This window comes from Ammospiza nelsoni, chromosome 28 (assembly GCF_027579445.1).
Source record: "Ammospiza nelsoni isolate bAmmNel1 chromosome 28, bAmmNel1.pri, whole genome shotgun sequence".
Taxonomy (NCBI): Eukaryota; Metazoa; Chordata; class Aves; order Passeriformes; family Passerellidae; genus Ammospiza; species Ammospiza nelsoni.
Genome location: NC_080660.1, coordinates 4,498,624 through 4,512,914, shown reverse-complemented (window position 1 = coordinate 4,512,914; position 14,291 = coordinate 4,498,624). Strand labels below are relative to the sequence as shown.

The 14,291-nt window shown below is 56.9% G+C and overlaps 2 protein-coding genes across 2 annotated transcripts in view; one reads left to right on the top strand and one right to left on the bottom strand.

Annotated features, from left to right (window-relative positions):
• LOC132084891 (zinc finger protein 11-like) overlaps positions 1-5,193 on the bottom strand; it is a 479,917-nt gene extending 474,724 nt beyond the window's left edge. The window contains 4 exon segments of the mRNA XM_059490170.1: positions 232-472; positions 474-988; positions 3,194-4,408; positions 5,097-5,193. Of these exon segments, the coding sequence (XP_059346153.1) occupies positions 232-472; positions 474-988; positions 3,194-4,394 (1,957 nt within the window). The 5' untranslated portion in view covers positions 4,395-4,408; positions 5,097-5,193.
• Positions 5,194-5,502: 309 nt separating this feature from the next.
• LOC132085107 (zinc finger protein 616-like) lies at positions 5,503-12,763 on the top strand. Its single transcript, XM_059490477.1, has 5 exons — positions 5,503-5,555; positions 7,333-7,401; positions 9,193-9,282; positions 9,580-9,971; positions 12,677-12,763. Exons 2-4 carry the CDS (start codon positions 7,387-7,389, stop codon positions 9,937-9,939), a joined length of 465 nt encoding a protein of 154 aa, XP_059346460.1. The 5' UTR covers positions 5,503-5,555; positions 7,333-7,386; the 3' UTR covers positions 9,940-9,971; positions 12,677-12,763.
• The last annotated feature ends 1,528 nt before the right edge of the window (positions 12,764-14,291 follow it).

Sequence of the window (14,291 nt, the reverse complement as noted above, 5' to 3'; positions counted from 1 at the left end):
CAAAACTGGGGGAGGGAAGGATAAAAGAGAGGGAAAGGACCCAAAAAGGGGGAAAAGGACCCCAAATAGGGGAAAAGTGACCCAAAACAGGGGGAGGACCCAAATGACAGGGAAAGGATCCAAAACAGGGAGGAACATCTCAAAGTGGGGGAAGGACACAATATCAGAGGACAAAGGGTGTCATGGGCATGAAGCTCTTCCTGCACTTGCAGGACTGCCCTTAGTGGTGGCTCCGTTGGTGTCTGGTAAGGGTAGACCTCTGCGAGAAGCTCTTGCCACACTCAGAACACTCATAGGGCCTCTCCCAAGTGTGGATCCTCTGGTGGCCAATCAGGTGGGACTTTGACATGAAGCTCTTCCCACACTGCCCACATTCAAAGGACCTCTCCCCAGTGTGGCTTTGCTGGTGGACAATGAGTTCAGACCTCAACCTCAAGGTCTTCCCACACTGCCCACATTTGTAGGGCCCTTCCAGCCCTGTGGACTTGCATGTGGCAGGTCAGGTGGCTTCTCCTCTGGTAGCTGTTCACACATTCCCCACACTCAAAAGGCCATTCCCCAGTGTGGTTTCTCTGGTGGATGGTCGGTTCAGAGCCCGTCCTGAAGCTCTTCCCACACTCTGCACACTTGTAGGGTCGTTCCCCCATGTGGATCCTCAGGTGGGCAGTCAGGGTGCAGTTCTGGATGAAGCTCTTCCCAAACTCAGGACACTCGTAGGGCCTCTCCCCGCTGTGCATGCGCAGGTGGTTGACGAGACCGCAGTTGTTCCTGAAGCCCTTTGCACAATGGGGGAAGCAGAAGGGCCTCTCATCTGTGCGACTCCGCTGATGCCTGACGAGACAGGAACTCATATGAAACCTCTTCCTGCATTTATCACACTCGTAGGGACATTCCCCTGTGTGGATTCTTATGTGGCGGATCAGGGAGGATCTCAGGGAGAAGCTCTTCCCACATTCTGAGCACTTGTGGAATTCTCCCCATCCTGAAGCTGCTCATGGACCCCCAGCTCTGAGCTCCAGCTCTCTCCCCGGGCCAGGGTGGGTCTTTCCCCCTCAGATTCCCGTGATCTGTGTCTGCAGCCCCTCCTCGTGAGGGATCTCTGGGTTTTTTCCTCCCCGTTGGATTCCTGTGCTGTGGAGACACTCAAAACAGCCTCTTCCACAGCGTTCTGCTGTGGGCATTTGTCCTCCCTGCTCTCCATCCTCAGATCCTTCCCTGGTGGAGGAAGGACAAGGAGAAGATGGGATTTGCCACCGTGCCACAGGGAAGGACAAGGAGATCCCCCCAGTGCGTCCCCAGCAGGACAGCTTTGGCAGCAGGGTTGTCCTGCAGCCGGGGGCTGTGCTGGGCTGGGAGATGGAGTGGGAGAGAGCGGGAAAGGGGCACTGACTTCCTCCTGCCCTCCCTGGGGCTCCCGGGCCATCTTCCTCTTCCCTACGGCCTCCTCGTTCTCCATCGGGCCAAGATTTGGGAATGGGAAATCCTGGTTTGGGAGGAAAACAAGGGCTGAGCGTGTTGGGTTTGATGGTCCTGCTGCCCAAGTGCAGCTGGAGAAGTCAGCGCCCCTTTCAGCTTTGGGGGGCCCGGAGTCCGCTCATCCCCAGCCTCACGCACCCCTCCAGGCAGTCGGTTTGTCCCCCGGCTCCGGGATCGCCCCTGTGCGCTCTCCCCGCTCCAGGGCTCCCGCGTTCCCCCCGGCTCTCCCGCGTATCCCCCAGCCCAAGATCGCCCCTGTGCCCGCCGGTACTGGGCGAACGTGAGGGTGTTCCCTCCACGGGAAATTTACGGTTCGGGTTCGGGGTCCTGAAAGATCCAAACATTCCCTGCCCCAGGAAAAAACCCTTCCGAAGACCCCCGATGGATCTGGGGAGAGCTCCTCCATCCCACTCACCTGCGGCTCCTGGAGGGGGCGATGCAGCAGGAGCCGGGGGAGCGTCGACCAAAGCAGCAGGGGAAGGCGGCGGGGAAACTAGCGTGGTTCTGCTGCTCCTTCCTTCCACTCCTCCTCTTCCTCCGCATTCTCTGTCCCTCCTCTTCCCCCCGCTTTTCTTTCACTCCCAGCCTCGCCCGGGCAACGTCGATCCCCAAAAGCAGCCGCGCTCTGCCCTGGGTTCCGAAACAGCGCGGCACTGGGAGCGAAACTGGGAGCACCGGGAACGATCCTGAGCGCAGCGGGAAGGAATTGGGAGCGCTTTCCCTGACAGTCCTGCTCTTACTGGGAGCACTGAGGGAAGTGGGAGAACACCAGCCGGAGGCGGCTGCAGGTGGTGGTGGGCAGGGTCAAGGCACAGGGCGTGGTTATGCAAATAAGAGAGCGATCACGCGCTGGGATTGGTGGGCGGGAGCAGCGCGGGGTTTGCTCGGTTATGTGAGGGCCGGGGGAGCCGGAGCGATGGCGTCGGCGTCCGGTGAGAGGGACAGGGAGCGGGAATGGGGACAGGGAACAGAAATGGGAATGGGGACATGATCGGAAATGGCACCCGGAACGGGAATGGCACAGAGAATGGGGACAGGGACCGGGAATTGGAATATGGGTATGGGACAGGGAATATTGAAATGGAAATATGGGAACAGGAGCAGGACTGTGAATAAGAGAAGGGGAACAGAGACTTGGAATATGGACAGGGACAGGAAATGTGACTGGGAATGGGATTCAGGCTGGGATGGGAGCAGAATGGTACCGGGGTGACACGGGAATGGGTGGGTGAGAGGTGGTGACAGCAGGGAGAGTCGGAATCCTGGACAGGGGACACTGGCAACCAGGACAGAGGGACACAGAGACAGTTCCAGGGCAGGGGGTACTTGATCAGCTGCCCCACAACTTTCACCAGGGTCTCCCAGCACTTCTGCAGCTACTGGGCCTGTTCTGCCCAAAGCCCTGAGCAACCCCCAAGTCCCTCCCAGGAACTCTCACCTCCCTCAAACCCAGCATGCCCCCCATCCCCTGGAAGATCCCCCCAGGTCCCCATCAATAGCTTATTTCAATGTCTTTATTTTTACCCCGGTTTTGTGTGTTTTGAAGGGACAAAGAGAAATGAAAGGAAAATCCAGGCCATGGGGTGCCAGGAGGATGTGAAGCCCACAGACAGGTGATTTCCCAACATGGATCACTGGCACCAGGGATTGCCTGGGTTCTGCCCAGTGAGGGTCACTGGGGATCATCCAGGGTGGATCCCTCTGTGGGGGATGGAGCTGGAGCAGCGCAGGAAGCTCTTCCTGCACTTGGGGCACTCACAGGGCTGCCTTTAGTAGTGGCTCCGTTGGTGTCTGGTCAGGTTACCACTCTGAGAGAAGCTCTTCCCACACTCAGAACACTCGTAGGGCTTCTCCCCTGTGTGGATGTGCCGGTGTTTGACGAGGGTGCAGTTGTGCTGGAAGCCCTTCCCACAGTCAGGGCAGTGGAAGGGCCTCTCATCTGTGTGAATGCGCTGGTGCAGCAGAAGATTGGAGCTGGTCTTAAACCTCTTCCTGCATTGACCACACTCGTAGGGCCTCTCCCCAGTGTGGCTCCTCCGGTGGATGACGAGGGTGCAGTTGTATCTGAAGCCCTTCCCGCAGTCGGGGCAGCGGAAGGGCGTCTCCTCTGTGTGAATGTGCTGGTGCTTGATGAGATCGGACTTGGTGTAAAACCTCTTTGTGCATTTACCACACTCGTAGGGACCTTCCCCCATGTGGGTCCTCTGGTGTTTGATCAGGTCAACACGCTTGCAGAAGCTCTTCCCACACTCGGGACACTTGTAGGGCTGTTCCCCTGTGTTTCTCCTCTGGTGTCTGCTCAGTTCGTAGCTCCTTCTGAAGCTCTTCCCACACTGCCCACACTCGTAGGGCCGTTCCCGCAAGTGGATTACCATGTGGATGATCAGGCCGGAGCTATGGCTAAAGCTCTTCCCACACATTCCACAATAGTAGGGCCTCTCCCCTGTGTGGCTCCTCTGGTGTTTGATCAGGTCAGGACGGTTGCAGAAGCTCTTGCCACACTGGGGACACTCATGGGACCGTTCTCCTGTGTGGATCCTCCGGTGTCTGGTCAGTTCGGAGTTCCTCTTGAAGCTCTTCCCACACTGCCCACAGCCATAGGGCTGTTCCCCGGTGTGGATTCTGCAGTGGATGATCAGGGAGGATCTCTTACTAAAGCTCTTCCCACATTCTGAGCACTTGTGGGGCTTCTCCCCATCCTGAAGCTGCTCAGGGACCCCCAGCTCTGAGCTCCAACTGCCTCCCCGGCTAAGGGTGGGTCTTTCCTCCTCAGATCCCCGTGATCTGCGTTTGCAGCCCCTCCTCGTGAGGGATCTCTGGGGCTTTTCCTCCTCGTTGGATTCCTGTGCTGTGGAGATGCTCAAAACAGCCTCTTGCACAAGGTTCTGCTGTGGGGATTTGTCCTCCCTGCTCTCCATCCTCAGCTCCTGGTCTGGGGGAGGAAGGACAAGGAGAGGATGGGATTTGCCTCCGTGCCACAGGGAAGGGCAAGGAGATCCCCCCAGTGCGTCCCCAGCAGGACAGCTTTGGCAGCAGGGTTGTCCTGCAGCCGGGGGCTGTGCTGGGCTGGGAGATGGAGCGGGAGAGAGAGGGAAAGGGGCACTGACTTCCTCCTGCCCTCCCTGGGGCTCCCGGGCCATCTTCCTCTTCCCTACGGCCTCCTCCTTTTTCATCCTGCCAATGTTTGGGAATAACGAATCCTGGTCTGGGGGGAAAACAAGGCTTACTGAATTGGCTTTGATGGTCCTGCTGCCCAAGTGCAGCTGGAGAAGTCAGCGCCCCTTTCAGCCTTGGGGGGCCCGGAGTCCGCTCATCCCCAGCCTCCCGCACCCCTCCAGGCAGCCGGTTTGTCCCCCGGCTCCGGGATCGCCCTTCTGCACTCTCCCCGCTCCGGGGCTCCCACGTTCTCCCCCGGCTCTCCCGGGTATCCCCAAATCCGTGATTGCCGGTGTGCCCGCCTGTACCGGGCGATCGCCACGTGGGAGCCCCCAAGATCTCTGCAGGGGCATTTCCGCCCCAGCTTTGGGGCCCTGCAAGATCCAAACATTCCCTGCCTCGCAAAAAAAACCCTCCCAGAGACCCCCCTGATGGATTTGGGGCGAACTCCCCATCCCGCTCACCTGCGGGTTCTGGCGGAGGGGACGATGCTGGCAGAGCCGGGGGAGCGGCAGCCTGAGCGGGGAAACCGGGGGGTGTTGGTGCTGCTCTTCCTCTTCCTCCTCCTCTGTCTCCCACTCCTCTGCTCCCAGCCCGGCCCGGGCAGTGCCGATCCCCAAAAGCAGCCGCGCTCTGCCCTGGGCGGGTTTCCCGCGCGGCACTGGGAGCGATCCTGGGAGCACCTGGAGCGATCCTGAGATCAGCGGGAAGGAATTGGGAGCGCTTTCCCTGCCAGGGCCGCTCTTACTGGGAGCACTGGGAGAGAACTGGGAGCAAACATCAGCCGGAGGAGGTGGGCGGGGCCAAACCACAGGGGGTGGTTATGCAAATAATGAAGCGATTGTGCTCGGGGATTGGTGGATGGGAACAGCGCGGGGTTATGTGAGGGCCGGGAGGGGCCGGAGCGATGGCGTTGGCGTCCGGTGAGAGGGGACAGGGAGCGGGAATGGGGCCGGGGAATGAGAATGGGGACAGGGACTGTGAATGAGACCTGGGAAGAGAATATGAGAACGGGACAGGGAGCATGGAAAGAGCAACCGGAGAGAGAATATGGGCTGGAGATTGGTGCTCCAAAGTGTCCCAGTGAAAGCCAGCAGGGCCTGTGAGCTCGGCAGCTGGGCCTCCCCTGCGCTGCTGCGGCCCAGGGCCCAAAGGCGGGAGCTGCAGCCTCGCTCCTGTCTCACGAACAGGAGCCTCCTCCAGGCCCATGGCCCCTGCATGGCCCCTGCGTGAGGGAGGGCTCTGAGGCACAGCGGCTGCTGGCAGGAGGGGCTGCTCCGGCCAGCTGGGGGCCTCTGAGAAATGCCCAAAGCCGTGTGCTCTCTGCAGCTGGCCAAGGACAGCAGCAGGGCTGAACGGTTCGTGTGGCACAGCCAGCCCGAGCTGTGCAGCCCTCAGGGCCCCATGGGAGAGGCGGCCCTCAAAAATGGGACCGGGAGTACGTCTGCCAATACTGGGACCGGGAATGGATACAGGGACAGGAAATACGGGACTGGGGACAAGGACCAGGACTAGGACCAGGAATATGGGAGAGGGACCTGGAATGGGACCAGGAATGGGAATATGGGAACGGGACAGGGAATACAGGAATGGAAATCTCAGAGGAGCATTGGGACCAGGAATAGGAACAGGACAGGGAATATGGGACAGAAACAGGAATTGAGACCGGGAGTGGGATTCACGCTGGGATGGGAGTACAACGTGTCCCAGAGCAGGGTGACATGGGAACTGGTGGGCGAGAGGGGGGTGAAAGCAGGGAGACAGGGATCCTGCACAGGGGACACCGGGAACTGAGACGGGGGGACATGGGGACAGTCCTGGGCCAGGGGCTCCTTGATCAGCTGCCCCAGAACCTCCACCGGGGTCTCCCAGTGCAGCTGGAGCTGCTTGGCCTGGGGTGCCCAAAGGCCTGAGCAACCCCCAAGTCCTTCCCAGGAACCCTCAGCTCCCTCAAACCCAGCATCCCCCCCATCCCCTGCAAGATTCCCTCATGTCCCCATCCTTGCCTATTTTTACCCAGTTTTTGGGATTTTTGAAAGGACAAAGAGAAATTAAAAGAATATCAAGGGTACAGGGAGCCAGGATGAATTGGAGCCCCCCAGGCAGGTGTCTTCCCAAAATGGATCACCAGCACCAAGGATCACTGGGGCTCTTCCCACCTCGGGTCACTGGGGATCATCCAGCGTGGACTGTCCCATGGGGGATGGAGCTGGAGCAGTGCATGGAGCTCTTCCTGCATTCAGGACACTCACAGGGCTGCCCTTAGTGGTGCCTCCATTGGTGTTGGGTCAAGGCTGAGCTCTGGCAGAAGCTCTTCCCACACTGGGGACACTCATGGGCCTGTGACATCACAAGGAGCGGAGATGGATGTCAGGCACCCACCAAAGCTGCTCTCTCACTCCCCTCCAGAGATGGAGAGGAGAGAGAAAATAGAATGAAGTCTTAATGGGTTGAGTTAAGGACTGGGACAGAAAACTCAGCAAATGCCATCATGGGCAAAGCAGTTCAAACTTAGAGACATTAATGGAATTTATTACTATCAATCAGAGCAGGATAGTGAGAAGTAAAATAAAGCTTTAAAAACACGTTCTGCCCATCCCTCCCTCCCTCTCAGCTCTGCCTCCTCCCCCAGTGGGTGCAGGCAGACAGGCAATGGGGGTTCTGCTCAGTTCATTCCTGTTGTTTCTCCTGCTGCTCAAGGAGAGGAGTCGTTCCCCTGCTGCACCATGGGGTCCCTCCTGGAGACACTTCTCCATGAACTTCTCCAGGGTGAGTTCATCTCAGGGACAGTAGCTCTTCCCAAAGTGCTGCAGCGTGCCTCACTCTCCCATGGGCTCGCATGGAAGGACCCTGCTCCAGCATGGGCTCCTCTCTCCATGGGTTTGCAGGCCCCTGCCTGGTCCCTGCTCCAGCACAGTTTCTCATGGGGTCACAGCCCCTGCTCAGGCACCCCCTGCTCCAGCACGGGCTCCTCCAGGTGCTGCAGGTGCATCTCTGCTCTCTGAGCCCTCCATGGGCTGCAGGGGCCCAGCTGCCTCCCCAGGGGCTGCCCCAGGGAATCTCAGAGCAATCAGCTTCAGCCCCTGGATCAGCTCCTGCCCCTCGCCCTGCCTTGCCGTGCCCTGGGGTGTGCAGAGTTGTTCCTCTCTCACATGTTCTCACTCTGGTCACAGCTACAACTACATGATAACCTATTTTCATAAATCTCTTACCCCAAAGGTGTTACCATCATTTCTAACTGGCCCAGCCTTGGCTGGCGGCTGGTCTGTCCTGGAGCTGGCTGGAATTGCCTCTGTGGGACATGGAGGAGCAGCTGCTTCCATCATCCTCTCACAGAAGGTGCTCCTAGAGCCCCCTCTTACAAAAACCTGGCCATGCAAACCTAGTATAAATATGGTCAGGTTTTATTACCATTATTATTCATTCTTATTATTGCCATTTTGGCTATTTTGCTCTTAATATTACAGTTATTACTAGTATTTTTTAATCTTTTTGACTATATATTAAGAGTGTCTTTAGTAGAACTTGAAACAAGAGTTCTTAATTGCAAGTAGAAGTTATCATTTTTTCAGCCTCTTGCCCTGCCCTGTTCTGTGTCATTGCTGTGTGTGAAGCTGCTGCTGCCAGGACTCCCCATTTCCCTGGTTTGGGAAATTTGATGGTATTGCTCACATGTCAGAAAGAGAGGGCTCATTCCAATCAAATGCATTGCCTGAACTCTTCTAGTCCCAGCTGTTGGAACCTTGTTTTGTAATGTTGTTGACTTTCTCAGCATCTGTTAATATTTGTGATTTTATGACAAAATGTTCTGGGATGGGATTTTGCAAGATTCTATAATCAGTGTTCAGTTTTGCTCTTGGATTTCTTAATGGTGTGTCAGAACTGAATGCAGCATTTTGGGTGGGAAGCCTTGAGTCAGAGCTAGGATTGTCTCAGCAGCAGCTGGTTTTGCACATGTAAGCAGAGATAACAAAGATTCCATGAACTGAATATTCAGCCTTGTGGCAGAATCCGCAGTGCCTGATCAGCACCGGAGCTGGGGGAGCCTCTGCAGCCTGCGGGGTCGGACATCCCGATAAGGGGGACCCCGGGAGCCTGGAATGTGGAGCCCGGATAGGGGGGACCCTCTGCAGCCTGGAGATGGTGGGACCATGGACAAGAGAGACCCATGGGTACCCCGGGACCCTGAAACAGGGACCCCGCACAGCTGGTACCCCTGGAGCCCCTCTGACACCCACCTGGGGCCCAGGGAAGGGAACCTCTGGGATTGCCAGGAGCCCCTGCAGCCCAGAGAGAGGGGACACCAATACACACTGGAGCTGCAGAAGACCAGACAGGAGGGACCCCTAAACCCCAAAGTGGAGAGACCAGAGCAGGGAAACTCCTGGGTGAATGGTTGTTTGGTGAATCTTGGTGGTTTGGGTTTTTATGAGGGTGGCTGAACCTTGGTGGTCTGGAGGTTTTTATGGACACCAGACACCTGGTGACTTCTGGAGATGGAATTGGGCAGGAGGAACACCCAAGCCAACACACTCACACCTTGTTTTTACCCCAAAAAAGGAATTTCAGTTCCCAAAGTTTGACCAGATGAAGGAGGAGACCATGAGGAAGATGAAGATGCCCTGGCAGCCCCAGGCAGGTGATGAAGAAGTCAGTGCCCCTTTCCCCCTCTCTCCTGCTCCATCTCCCAGCCCAGCACGGCCCCGTGCTGCAGGACAACCCCACTGCCAAAGCTGTACTGCCAGGAGTGGATTGATTGGAGAAATCCTTCCCTTCCCTTCCCTTCCCTTCCCTTCCCTTCCCTTCCCTTCCCTTCCCTTCCCTTCCCTTCCCTTCCCTTCCCTTCCCTTCCCTTCCCTTCCCTTCCCTTCCCTTCCCTTCCCTTCCCTTCCCTTCCCTTCCTTCCTCTCCTTCTTTCCTCTCCTTGTCCTTCCACCACCATACCAGGAGCTGAGGATGGAGACCAGGGAGGACAAATCCCCACAGCAGAACCTCATGGAAGAGGCTGTTCTGAGAGGCTTGGAAGTGCAGGAATTCAATGGGGATAAAAAGCCCCGGGGATCCCACATGAAGAGGGGCTGCAAACCCAGCCCAGGAAGCCGTGAGGAGGAAAGACCCGCCCTGTGCTGGGAAAGCAGCCGGAGATCCAGATGCAGCTTGGAGCCGGTGGTTCCTGAGCACCTTCATGGCAGGGAGAAGCCCTACAAGTGCTTGGAATGTGGGAAGAGCTTCAGGCAGTGCTCCAGCCTCCTCACCCACCTTTGCATGCACCTGCTTGGGACCCCCTTTGAGCGGGGCCAGATTTGAGCCAGAATATTGGGAGTCCCAGAGCCAGCCTGGTGAGTGCACCCAGCACATCCCGGAGCTGCTGCAAGTCCAGAACAGCCAGAGCAGGGCTGAGCTGGGGGAGCCAGGGGCTGGGGGGATCCACAGGAATAGGGGTTATTTGTGGGGCTGGGATGGGAGTTGTCCTCCTGCTCCTCACCATCCTGTGCTTCCCAGAGCCCAGTCACTCCCAGTATGATCCCTGTTGCCCTCAGCATGGCTCCAACTGCTCCCTGTTGCTCCCAGGGTGATACCAGTGGCCGCCAGTATAGTCCCAGTCACTCCCTGTATGATCCCAGTCTCTTCCACCAGGGCCCCAGTCATGCCCAGTTGCCCTCAGTGTAGACCCAGTCACTCCCACTTGCTCCCAGTTGCCTCCAGCATGGTCCCAGTTGTCCCCAGCATGGTCCCTGTTCTCAATGTTGTCTCTGTCACTCCCAACAGGGTTACAGACACTCCCAGTATATCCCAGTTGCCCTCAGCATGCTTGGAGTCATTCCCAGTCACTCCCAGTATGATCTCTGTGTGATCCCAGGAGAGCCCAGTCACTTCCAGTAGGAGCTCACAGAGCAAAGCTCATGGAACACCTGGAGGACCCACCCAGAGGAGGGTCCCTACAGGTTCTCTGGCTGCAGGAAGAGCCCCAAGGAACAGAGGTCCCACCAGAGCCACCACCCCAAGTAGGAGGTGGTGACAGCTCTGCAGCCTGGGGCCCCAGGACCACCGGGGGTCTCCAGATGGACACCCCAGCAAGTGGCTCACACAGCCCCTCCTCCTGTGCCCAAAACCCCACTCTTGGCATCCCTCATCCCTCCCTGCAGTCCCCTCCCCAACATCTGCAGGCCTCTGGGAAGAGCCCAAAGAGATGGAAGTGCCTAAAACGGTGGTGAAGTGCCTGAGCTGTGGATGTTGCTGTCCACAGACTTGCCCTGGTCAGTGCCATGTGGAGATGGGAGGAGGATTAGGGAATGCTGAGAAGACTGAAAGGGGGTTTTGTGTGCTCTTAGGGGCATTTCTGGTGCTGGGAGGGTGTAGGGGGCTTTTGAGGGGTCTGTGGGGGAGTTTTGGGAGTTCTGGAAGGGGTGTGCAGCTTGGAGAGAATTTGGGTGGGTCTTTGGAGGGGTGGAAAAGAGTTTTGATGGATCTTGGAGCCATTTCTGTTGCATGGAGCGGTTGGGGAGTGAGCAGAGATCTGTGGGGTGGTTTGAGGGGGCTGGGAGGGGGTTTTAGGCAGTCATGACCCCCCAGATCCCCCACAGCTGCCACCAGACCCTGCCCACAAGGTGCTGCTGGGGGACAGGGGCTCCATGTAGGGGTTTGTCTTCCTGGCACCTGGGAGTGAGGGGGGATCCCCCTGGGCCGTGTGTGATCCCCCCATCCTGGTGTCACCCCCTTGTCCCTCCCCCCAGGGCTCCTGCCCCAGCTCCTGCTCCCCCAGACGGAATTTGGGGAGGGGGCAGAGGGGGTGCACAGCCCCCACCAGGGGATGACCCCGGCCCAGCCCCTTTGTTCAGCACCAAGCTGGGCTGGGGCTGCAGGAGGAAGAGGCCGATGGGAAGCAGATCCTGCAGCTGGGACAGTGCTTGGGGACAGGGCAAGGTCCTGCCCTGCACACCTGTCTCACGTGTGACCCTGCCCAGGGACATTCCCATCCCCACTGATCCCATCCCCAACATCTCACTCCTGGGATCCCTCACCTGTCTCTGCAGTTCCTGCTCCAACACCTCCAGGCCTTTGGGAAGGGCCCTGATGCTGACAGAACTTAGATCAAAGTTACAAAGTGATGATGTTGCTTGAGTTATATCAGTATAACCTGATAGATCTGTATAACCTGATATCAATAGAACCTAAATCATTACTTTTTATATATCTATATAAATATACCTAGATAACCTGAATCATACATTTTTTGTGCCTACATAACCTGATATAAATAACTTTCTACAATGCAGTGGCTTGTATATGGTTAACTAGTTGCTTAATGCTGAATAGACAGAAAAAAAGAAGAAAAAAAACCTCACCAGACAGAGAGCTTCAGAGATAGATGGGGATAGTACTAATGAGAAATTGTGCAAAGCCAATGAGCCACAAAACAAAGAATTTAGGCTGGTTAGGACCAGACACACCAAGGAACACCATAGCTGCACATGCTCCAAAGACCAAGTTGAAAACTTCGGGTGTGAAGACAGCCTTGGAAGCCTTTTCTAAAATGCCCCCCCTGCAAAACCAGGACAATCACAGACTCCTGACAGACCCCAAATTAGGAAAGTGCAAGTGCAGTGCAGAAGAACTATCTAATAACCATGAGATCATACAATGTAAATGAGTTCTGGCAGGTAGGTGATGATGTTGTAGTGACACAGTGACACTGAGCAGCACCTACTGTATGAATATAACACAGCACGTAACATCTAGAAACACCGCTCTGTGGGGATTTATTTCCAGTTTATATTTCAGGCATCAGCCCAAAGGGATGGAATTTCCTACCCAGGGTCCCCACCAAGCCCAAGTGTGGATTTGCAGCCCACAATTTTCCCAGTTTGCCTCTCCTTTTCCCCAGGTCGGATTCCCCCTGCCCCCATTAGATGGGAGCAGCTGAGAGCCTCATGTTGCCCATCCCAGCCTCTCCCCGCTCAATCCCTGCTCCTGTGACTTCTAGAGATGGGCTTGGGCAGGAGGAATCCCCAGCTCTCACACCTTGTTTTCACCCCCAAACCAGGATTTCTCATTCCCAAACCTTGGCCCGATGCAGGAGGAGGTGGAGGCTGAGATGAAGATGGCCTGGGAGCCCCAGGGAGATGAGGAGGAAGTCAGTGCCCCTTTCCCACTCTCTCCTGCTCCATCTCCCAGCCCAGCACGGGCCCCGGCTGCAGGACAACCCTGCTGCCAAAGCTGTCCTGCTGGGGATGCACTGGGGGGATCTCCTTGTCCTTCCGTGTGGCACGGAGGCAAATCCCATCCTCTCCTTGTCCTTCCTTCCCCAGACAAGAAGCTGAGGATGGAGAGCAGGGAGGACAAATCCTCACAGCAGAACCTCGTGGAAGAGACTGTTTTGAGCAGCTCCACAGGACAGGAACCCAACGGGGAGGAAAAGCCCCGGACATCAGGCACAAGGATGGGCTGCAGACACAGATCACGGGGATCTGAGGAGGAAAGACTCACCCGAGGCTGGGGAGGCGGCAGGAGCTCAGAGCTGGGAGCAACTTCATGACGAGGAGAAGCCCCACAAGTGCTTGGAATGTGGGAAGAGCTTCAGCCAGAGCTTCAATCTCCTCACCCACCTTCGGGTGCACACAGGGGAGCGGCGCTGGGAGTGCAGGGAATGTGGGAAGAGGTACAGGCACAGCTCCCACCTCTACCACCAGCGGGTGCACACCACAGAACGGCCCTACACGTGCTTGGAATGTGGGAAGAGCTCCAGTGTTCGAGCAGTTTGGATCTCCTCAAGCACAGCACAGCAGTGTCCCGAGTGTGGGAAGACCTTCAGGCACAGCTGTAGCTCGACCACAAACAGAGCCACCACTAAGAGAAGCCCTGAGAGTGCCCTGAGTGCGGGAAGAGCTTCCTGTGCTGCTCCAGCTCCAAGCCCCATGGGAGGATCCACACTGGATGATCCCCAGTGACCCCCGGTGGGCAGAGACCAGTGATCTGTGTTGGGAAGGCACCTGCCTGCGGGCTCCACATCCTCCTGGGTCCCCATGGCCTGGGTTTTCTTGTCATTTTTCTTTGTCTCTTCAAAACACCCAAAACTGGAGTAAAAAAATAAAGACATTGAACTAAGACATTGATGGGAACATGGGGGAATCTTCCAGGAGATGTGGGGGATGCTGGGTCCAAGGGATTTGAGGGTTCCTGGGAGGGATTTGGGGGTTGCTCGGGGCTTTGGACACCCCAGGCTGAGTGGCTCCAGCTGGGAGGCCCTGGTCACAGTTCTGGGGCAGCTGATCAAGGCCCCCCTGCCCTGGGACTGTTCCCATCTCCCCCATCCTGGTTCCCGGTGTTCCCTGTGCAGGATCCCCCTCTCCCTGCTGTCACCCTCCTTTCCTATCGCCCATTCCCATGTTACCCCACTCTTGGGCCCATTCTGCTTTCATCTCAGTCTGAATCCCATCCCCAGTCTCATTCCCTGTCCCTGTACTGTCTGTCTGGTTGTATTGCACTAAGTTGTTTCTTTAGTTATTGTTCTGCACTGGGTGGTCTTGTTATTTTACGGGGAATAGTTGGTGTTGTATTGTCGCAGACATTTCTCTACAGAAATCCTTTCTTTCACATTTCTGCATCTTCGGGAGGCCAGGGGCCCCCGAAGAGAAGGTAAACAATTATTATCAGCTGCT

What these genes read in the sequence shown, in the direction of transcription:
- LOC132085107 (XM_059490477.1), top strand. An exon ending in CCCAGGCAGGTGATGAAGAA is followed by an intron (nt 9,283 to 9,579) that starts GTCAGTGCCCCT and finishes CCACCATACCAG; the next exon opens with GAGCTGAGGATGGAGACCAG.